This window comes from Marmota marmota, unplaced genomic scaffold, assembly GCF_001458135.2.
Source record: "Marmota marmota marmota unplaced genomic scaffold, marMar, whole genome shotgun sequence".
Classification (NCBI taxonomy): domain Eukaryota; kingdom Metazoa; phylum Chordata; class Mammalia; order Rodentia; family Sciuridae; genus Marmota; species Marmota marmota.
The window spans coordinates 30,119,381-30,129,573 of record NW_025999932.1 but is presented as its reverse complement, the minus strand read 5'-3'; the positions used below and the strand labels follow the sequence as shown (position 1 = coordinate 30,129,573).

At 31.7% G+C, this 10,193-nt stretch overlaps 1 protein-coding gene and 1 non-coding gene across 14 annotated transcripts in view; both read right to left on the bottom strand.

Moving 5' to 3' along the window:
- Nbea (neurobeachin) overlaps positions 1–10,193 on the bottom strand; it is a 646,499-nt gene that overhangs the window by 299,689 nt on the left and 336,617 nt on the right. For all 13 annotated transcript variants that reach the window (XM_048800828.1, XM_048800832.1, XM_048800829.1 and 10 more), the window contains one exon: positions 8,929–8,993. In XM_048800828.1, the coding sequence (XP_048656785.1) occupies positions 8,929–8,993 (65 nt within the window). The remainder of the gene's footprint in view (positions 1–8,928; positions 8,994–10,193) is intronic.
- LOC125616202 lies at positions 7,362–7,491 on the bottom strand. Its single transcript, XR_007346839.1, has one exon. It is a non-coding gene; the product is annotated as a small nucleolar RNA SNORA40 (small nucleolar RNA).

The following is a 10,193-nucleotide window of genomic DNA, read 5'->3' as shown; positions in this document are numbered from 1 at the left end:
GGATATAATTCACAGATTGCTGGATTTGTATTGTGAAACCATTGTAAAGACTATGTATAAGTGTTTATGATGGGTATTGATCTGTAATTTCATTGTTTGAAATGTCTTTGGTGCTGGTATCAGGATTAATGAATCACATAAAATGAGTGTAACGTCATTTTCCGAAAGACTGAGTATGTTATTCGTATTATTTTTTCTTTAAATTTTATGGAAATATTTAAAATTTTTAACATCTACTCAGCACATAAGTACATTGTTTTTCTTATATTTTGCTATAAATAAAGATATCTGGGGTTTGTTGTAACAGATTATTTTGAAATCCTGTTTGTAAGTAATAATTTTAAACATGAAAAACACCTGTTCTTGTATAGAGTTCCATAAAATAAGTATATAAGAGTAAGTTCCATACTCTACATAAGGATAACTGATATAAGACACTAAGTTTACCTAGCATTAAGTAGATTACTATTATACTTAAATATCAAAAAGATATTCACTACGTAGACACTATAAATCTCGAAGATTATGATAAAAATATGTCCACATTTGTTGTATTAGGTAATAAACATAATGCCATTTTCTGTTTTAATAAATTTTGATTTTCACAACAAAAGTCAGGAATCATTTTTCTTTTGACCCCACACTGTGAGCCTATAGTCATTTGGGTTCCCCTCCTAAAAGTAGCTTTCTGTGTTCACCACTATCCTCTGGAGGAGTACTGTTTTGCAAAATCACTGTAATTTTTATCATTTCTTTTGCATACAAGTCATATATTGCCTATAATATTTTTCTGCATGTAAATTCTAACTTCTCAATTCTTGGTTGAGGTTAAGAACCATATGCAAAAATATCTCTGCTTAAAATAACCAAATAATTGATCTTTTATAAGACATTATTCAGGTTTTTTTCACATGTATTTTAGTCAGAAGATGCTAAGAACTTCAGGAATACTTGTTTGTGTATATATATTACATTTGTAGTTAAAATACAATAACAAGTTTTTCTTAATTGTTATCTAGCTGGGTCTATAACATGTTAAAAACACAGCATTCTGGTTTTCCAATGTTGATCTATACAACAGCAATTGAGGAAAACTATCTATGTGTTCTCCCTTTAACGACATATGAACTAATCAGTTTATAACTCAATATTCAAATTTCCTTGCTACCTTGGGAAAAGTTCCTAACATTGGCCTAGATTAAGAATCTATGATACAGGCCATAATTATATTCATGTCTTTTCTCATCTGCTCATCCTATTCCTTCACCTCTCATCTTGGGCTAATCCTTGGACTGACCATGCTAAACACCTATGCTTTCATGTAAATGTAGTCCCTCCCATGACCTGATAATTCACTTTCTTCTGAATTTGTATTTAAACAACATACCAGCCACAAATGCAAAGGCTAACATCAAGTTCCTCTGATGACAAATTAATCTTAGTTATAAGAGGCATAAATCTTAATAAAAGTTTATTTCCTAATAAAGACATGACTTTTGCTTACGGCAAGGAAGCCAAGAATAATAAAAACAAAAAAGTATGTTTCTAAGAAAAAAGAAACAGAAAAATATGGCACAGAAATGAATGTACTAAAACAGAGGACTGTTATAACTGGCCAGCTTATTTTTTTTTCTTGTCTTTTTTATATAAGGAACTTTAAACGTTTTATGAAATATTACTTAACTCACACCAAAATTAAAATAATGGTGCTTAGGAGAGAGTATATTTAAATTTGTTCTCAAAAGAGAAAATAAACTCAATACACATGTGCATGCATAAATATTTTAAATATGAATAAAATATAGTTTAAAAAAAGTTATGATCATTAATGCGATGATTTGAATGTGTCCCCCAAAGTTCCTTTGTTGAACTGTTAATCCCAATGCAACAGTGTTGAGAGGTGGGACTTCAAGAGGTGAATAGGTCACCCTCATGAATGGATTAATGCTGTTATTGCAGGAATCAGTTTGTTATAAAAGCAAGTTCAGCCTCTTCTTGTTCTCTCCTGACCTCCCTTTACCTCCAACCCCCCATGGGAAAACAGAGCAAGGAGACATAAGCCAGATGCTGGCCCCGTGATCTTGAACTTTCCAGCATCCAGAACCATACACCAATAATTTCTGCTTATTATAAAATACCCAGTATCTGGTGTTCTGTTATAGCAACATAAAAAAAAAAACTAAGACAACCAAATTTGAAATACATTTCCCTATTATTTGAAATTTACCCATTATTAAATGGCAGTTATTTATTTTAGGTTTGTAAAAATAAATTTCATTTGTCATCAATGTCTAAGGTTATAGCTATAAATCAGAAATACTGCTTAAGGTCTATACATGTTATTTTACAAAACCACAAGGTATTTTTCATATATTTATAAAACTCAGTGCTTAATAAATTATTATACCTATAAAATAAATAAAAAGAATAATAAGAAAAAGTTATAGATCAGGCTCCATATTAAAACAATATGGAGATGGAACTTCTGTTTTCCAAGAATTTCCAGAGATTCAGTTAAAAATTACACCAGAATATCAATTCTAAGAAAAAAAAAATATCATTGTAGTTTTAAAAGTTACTAGGTTTTGTTCATTTATTGTTTTTGTTTTTAAATATACTTTTTGCCAAATCAAAGACACAAGAAACAATCTTAAACAACCAAAACTTAATTGTTTAAATACTAAACAGCATTTGTTAAATTAAATAACACATTCAATGTGGGACCATATGATTATGAAAGAATTATACTTTGGTACAAGATAAAAAAAATCTAAGCAATGGATGCCATATAATTTCCTTTATTCTAAAGAGCAAACTACAAATTGTAATCTTGTGAATCTCAGTTAAATTCAGTGCTAAACATGAATACATTTTGGTTCTTTATGCTAAATATTCATTAATTATAATCTATATTCTTTTCAAAAGAATGACAAAGGTTTATTTTAGACAAACAACTAATTTATTTTAAAAGATGGCTCAAATTTCATACTTTAAAAATTCTTCCTTATTTGCCTTATTATTTAATTCACATTTTAATAATTTAAATTCCAATTATTACTGCCAAGATATTATAGGCAATTTTACATCCCATTAACCTTGCATTGTTTTAATTATAAAGATCCTTTGTTAGATTCCTTTAAATGATCCAGTTTATAATTTCAGCCTGTCCTGGGGAGTATTTTAATTCAGCTGCACATTCATCAACTGTTTTTGTCCTGTTAATTGTAGACAACTGCACAATTGCTTTCTCCAGCTATGATTGATGAACTGTATTCACAAGTGTAGCTGTTAAGTAGGATAAACATTTATAACAATTTCCACTTAAAGATTTTTTATCTTCATTCCCACAAGGACAAATTAAAGACTGATATTCTAACAACCAAGGGAAAGCATTTTTTTAAATGTCTCATTTTAAACCAATTGAAAAAGTTAAGAAATATGTTATCTGTCCTTGCAAACAAAATAAAAGTATGTATAAAGTATATAATTTGTGTGTAGCACATACTAGGCATTAACAAATAGCAGCCAGAAAACCAGTAATGTGTATTTTCTGTAAGTGGATCCCAACTATCTGTATATGATACTTTTTCAACCAGAATTTACTAAATTTGTGAAAGCAAAACATCTAAATTAAAATAAATGACCCAAACTAAAAGTGAGAGAGAAATTCTGAACTTGTTCTATATGTAACAAAATAAATACTTTCAGTTTTAAATGCCTGTTCATAACAGCAACTATAATAAATGCCATATGTATTATTTTGAACCTTTTGAGAAACTAGGTAAGAAAGCTTCTACAATATTCTACATATGTGAAATAATGATCTTCACAGGAATATCAAGTCAAATGCCTAGGGTCTAAGAGTTTATCAATGGGAGAGCAGATATTTGAACTCAGTACAAATAATATACATATGCTACATATTATACTAGGCACTGTGAAAATAGTCATAAAGATGCACTGCAAGTACTTCCATCAAGAAGTACTACCAAAAAATAAATCAGTCAGTGCCAACACCATGCTATCATAAATACTACCCAGTTGGAAATGGAGGTGCTGGATGATATCTACTCTGGATCAGGGTGGGGAGGGCAGGGATCCACTGAAGAGACAGTTTTCACTAAAGTGAGATAAACGAATGTGTTAAAACACACACCCATCCTCCTTGTACTGTGGACTTCTGGGGAAAACAACACCATCAAAAATAGCAACTTCAATTTGCTCACCCAAATCATCCTGCAATCTTTCATGGTTTCCTTAGTCTTTCCCCTCCTATGTTTATCTATATTGGCTATTTTAAATATTCTCTACTTTATTCACTACTCTTCTCAAACAACATACACCTCTTCCAACTTCCTTCACTGTCCTTGGCACTTCAAAGGGAAAGTACAAGGTATCAAGAGAATTCTGCTGAGTTCTTCTACTAATTAAAATGGCTGCATCATTTCTCAGTGCTCTTCCATGAAAGTCCAGTTCTATCACCTTAGTTCATCAGAGACTTGACTCTTTTAATATTGTCTTCTTCCCCTTCTACCATATTCTTCCCCTTCTACCATATTGGTTTCTTTCCATCAACATTTAAAAATACTCAAACCCTTCCTTTGAAAAAATAACTATTCCCCCCAAATTAAATTATATTTACCTCCAGCAAACACAGTATCTTTCTCCATCTTGGCCAACTTCTTTATAGAAGAAATACTTGCCATCTGCATTTTATCTCTCACTGCCTCCTGTATCATATATCCTACCCATTCTTTGAATCACAATGACCTAGCATTTTTTCCCCCAACAACTCTAGGTAAACCACTGTTTTCTCAAAAAATTCTTCCCTTAGGCTGATTCATACTGGAGTAGGGAGGGGGAGCATGGGAGGAATAGAAGAACTCTAGATAGGCAGAGGTGTGGAAGGAATGGGAGGGAGTAGGGGGTTAGGAGGGATGGTGGAATGTGATAGACATCATTATCCAAAGTACATGTATGAAGACACAAATTAGTGTCAACATACTTATATACAACCAGAGATATGAAAAATTGTGTTGTGTATGTGTAATAAGAATTGTAATGCATTCTGCTGTCATTTATTTCTTAAAAATTAAATTAAAAATGCCTCCCTTAGTTATGGGATCCCATAGCATCCTCTATTATAATTATGCCCATAAATACACAGTAGAAGTCTGCTGTCCCTCTAGACTGTAAGCTCTATTAGGGTAAAGCTTGGGTCCACACTCAGCATCTATAATACACAGGTACCCACCAGGTAAGTATAGATGGAATCACCGTTACTCTCCTGTGACTGCAGCCAGTGGTCTTTTAAATTCTGTTAAAAATCAACATTTTCCCCTCATTCCTTCAATAAATATTTGTGATTGCTAGCTAGATACTAAGTACTATTCCAGACTCCTAAAATGTAGTACCAAATAAAACAGTGAATAAAATGCAAGTTCTTAAGAAAAAATACATTTAAGTGGGGGAGACAGATGTAAACAAGTAAACAAAGAAGATAATTTGAGATAATGTCATTAAGCCATTAAAACAAAGTCAAGCCACAATGGTACAAAGACTCAAGAAGACTGCCAGGGGAGTCTCTGTGAGAGGGTGTTACTCAATGTGATTCCTGCAATATAAGAATAGCCAAATACATGTAGATGCAGGGTGAAAGAATTACCAGCAGACACAGCAATGAATGCTTAACCCTAGGTTTTCCACTCATTCTACTCATGCTCCCTGAGCGTCTTGTTTCCTTCATAATTTACAAAGTACAAGCTGGAGTCTCCTAAATAAAAAACTCCATTCTAGCTCTCTCTTTGGAGAGCTCAAGATTCAAATGCCCTGGTGTCTATTTAAAAACATCTGTAATTAGACATTTCACAGGTGCTACAAGTACAATGTACACCAAAGTGAGAACACCTCCAAACCAACTCATGGTTCTCCTCCTCTCTTGTTCTAGCTAAGTGAACTATTTTTATACTTACTATAAGATAATTAGTTGCTAAAGCCAAAAATTGTTATCCTTGATTTTTTTCTTATTGGTCCATGATACTATCATCTTCAATAGGATTACTGAAACCTCACATAGTCATGCACCCCCAAAATCCATTCACCAAACTGAAGGCTATATCTAACCTTTTCAATTACCCCCAGGCACTCTTTGCAAAGTTTACAAATGATTTCATGGCATGTCCTTTGCCAATGACCCTTTCCCTGAAGGTATTACTCTTGTCTCTATGTGTCCAGTGTAAAACCTGCACTTAAATAGATACTGGCTGTCATAAAATACATTTGCAGTAACATAATTTGCTATCTTTCACCTCCAGGCCTTTGCACTCCACCATTCCCTCTGCCTAAAGTTATATTCCTCTATTTTATTTTTTTCACAATTGGCTATTTCCTAACCATGTTCCAGGGCTTATCTAAGATGACATTCCATTTTGGATGATACAGTTTTATAAAACTCTTAAAACCACATTCAGCCTCCAGACTAGGTCAGGGGCCCTACTCTTTGACTGCACCAACACCAATATCATATTTCTCACAGCATGCCTGCATTATTTTATATGTTTATCTAATGTTCGTTTTTCCCCCAAAGTCAGAGTCATGCCTGTTTTGTTCACTTTTGTACTTCTGGCTCTTATGGACAGTGTTTGATAGACAGTGGGTGCTGAGAAGATATTTTCTCATGAATTTATGATTTGATCTTAAAAATTTATAGCTAACTGTGTTTGAATTTTTATTCTCAAAAATCCTATTTTATTCTTCCCAAGGAACAGTTGCTATGAAAAATGGAAACATAAATATATTTATTTATTTAAAGTCAATACAATTTTATTGAAGGAATATATCATGCTGTGATTCCTTCTGCTGCCTCATACTTATTTCCTCTGAAGTTTGAGTTACAATATATCTTCAGGAGAGTCCTGCCACTGAGTTTTATTGGGCTTCTTTTATTTCTACCTGAAGTATATATATACTGATAACAATTTCAAAATTCCTCATTTAGGATCTTTGGGCTCTAATTTCTTTAAGCAATTTACTTTATAGTCATTTTTAGAGTAGATGGATCGGCTCCATTCTCACTCTCTGATACCATTTTTGAACATGAATGAATTAAAATCATATTCATTCCTAAGTGATCACACTCAAGTGTAGTACAGATTTATAGGACATTTTTGTACCTTCAACTTCAAACATTCTGTTCTCAAGATAAAGCCTTTCTTAAAAAAAAGTCATTTTGAAGTACCATATCAACATGAAAATTCTAAAACTACATCAGTGTAACTAAAATTTCCTTCAATTCTTCAGACCTGGAACCTCCATGTGTATTTATCACTACCACCCTCACTTTAAACTGTCTTAGATATCATAATATTCCTTCTTATGAGTGTCAAAACTCATACTGAACCATGAGTTCTGGATTGCAAAAGAGGATTTATTTTCTTGCAACTGTCTGAGTCTTTGTTTACAAGTTAAAAAAAAACATACAAAACCATTGCCATGAAACATATATTAAGGATAATATAAAAATATTATGGTGAGTCTTTTTTAATTAAAAATTTAAAATAAACTTTATAACTACTTTCTCTACTTCTAACTCCTTTCCTAATGGAAAATAAAACCCAAACTCTACCACTGTATAATAAAAGTGTACAGAAGCCTAATACCTCTGATAGTAGCATACTTGCTACCACCTCTTTTTCAAGCCAATATTTTATTTTAATTTAAGTAATGGATGTTTGATTTTCTTAACTCTTAGGCAAGTTAATGAGGGTAAGATAATTTATTCTTTCACTCACAAATAAAATAAAATAATGGCAAATTGGCATATATATGTGAATTCAGAGTTATTTCTAAAACTGACATAACAATGATGAGCTTTGGGGAATTTTTTCTATCTTCTTATTTCCTAAAAATAGATAATAATTGTTACCAATTCCTATCATGAGATTTCATGAGAAATACAGATTTTTTTCATTAAGTATCAAGGTGAAGGATATAAGTAAGTTGAGCTGTTATAAAACAAAAGGTATTTCTCATACTGGAAGAAAAATGAGTAATACTTAAACATTTTAAAATGGGTTTTGTATGCCATATAAAATCTATTTTTCAAGGAACATTTTTCATGACACCCTCCTTGAAGAAAAAGATGTTTTACATATACAAATTTTATTCCTTTATCAGTCTCATTAAATCTAGTTGCATTTAAGAAATGAACAGGTTATACCAAATTCTCAGGAATTATTTTGCATAGAGTGCACTAAATAATACAGGATATTCAAGTTGTAAAGGATACAGGTCTTGGGCTGACAGAAACTATGTATGGTGACCAAGGTGACAGCTACATCTGTCTTACCATGTCCACCTCCCATAAAATAATCACAAAAATCATAGTGAACAACTACTAATTACAAAGCAATAAATAAAATAATGATTTCAAACATAATTTTGCTTATAACATCATTTAACAATGGTATGTATCAATTCCTAACCAAGACCTATAATTTTTATTTTAACATCCTTCACATTTCAACTGGATGCTTGAGTGCACGACGCTCAGATAAAACTATGTTACATGAACTAATGAGAGGCTGAGGGAGGAATACAGAGCGTTGCTCTTAAAACAGATGGGGTGGCAGATGGGACTGCAGATTGGATTCACTTGATCTGTATAAAACAACTTTACTGCTCAGTAAGATGTGGCTCAGATCTCACAGAAACCTTATAACCCTTTATTTCATATACGCCTTTTTATCAAAAAAAAGTTTAACATTTTAAACTTTGTTAACTTAAAGTTGAAGCACTTGTGTGATAAGTTGTTTAACTAAAAGCATATTTTCTTACACATTTCTGGAACAGATCGTAGAAAGGAGCAGTTGCCCAGTGTAATAAAATGTAAACTGACTAGTTGCCCCCCCAAATTGTAAAATTAATTACCTTCCTTCATTGATGAGTTCAATAAATGCAAGTCCTGCATTCTTCTGAATAGAATTCTGCCATTCCTAAAAAGAGCAAATATAAGAAAAATGACCATGTAAATGAAAATATCACCTGGTTTAAGGAACATATTGATGTTATTAATACGTCCACATTATATTGTTTCTGAATGTATTTACAAGATTTTAACAAATGTTATTTTATAAGAAATCAAATTCTAAAATGTAGTTCTATATTACATAGTTTAAATAATATTTTTAAGTTCCCAGAAAATTTTAGGCTTGATGCAGACAGAGAAGGAAAGTGGGACTGCAGGTACAGCGGGCTCCTAGCACAAAGCTTCCTTCCGAAACAGTCCAATGACCAGAAGTGACCTCATATGACTATAACCGTCTAGAAATTTTCAGGATAGAAAACTTCAGTCTCTAATATAGAGATTTTCTTTAAAATTATAAAACAAAAATTAGAAACATAAACTCTATATTAAATTGGCATGGAATTGAAACATTTTAATTATATGTATGTACCAAATGATTGAAATTCATCCAAATAGACAAAAGTGATAAATACTTTTAAAATTTGAAATAAAAATATCTACTTCATATTAAATTTTAATTAATTAAATGTATTGCATTCTCTCTTTACTAATTTAGAATATATTTGTGAATCTGGCAATTTCCCAGGGTCAAAGTCATCATTAGGAACACAAATGATTATTACATAATGTTTTAGATTGGGGAAGCATATTGTTAATTTTCTATGCTTCGTGTGGCAAATAATATGATTTAAACATCTATTTTTGTTTATTTGTTTATTCAAATAATTTCAACTTTATAAAATATAGCCGATAAGAAGTGCTTTTTGATTAAAATTTATATTTCTTTGAATAATTAACTGATCTCCCAGTTCCCCAACACACACACACACACACACACACACATAAAATATCACTATTAATTACATATATATGTAAATTCCTATTACTTCTCTCATCTATAGATTCTTCTCTCCCCATTATCTATTTTCTTTATTTCTTTGGGTATGATTTTTTTTTACAGTAAAGTGTACTGTCATTAATTGTGAATTTGATGACTTTCAAAATACATACAAATATATCCATTGATGCAGGTTCAATTGTTTGCCCCCAAAAGATATGTTGGAGTTCTCTATTTACTAATAACTGCTGGCCACTGTTGTCTTGTCCATAGGTTTAGCTTTACAAAAATCAATCTGCTTGTCAAACCTTCATTTTACTCCTAATCACA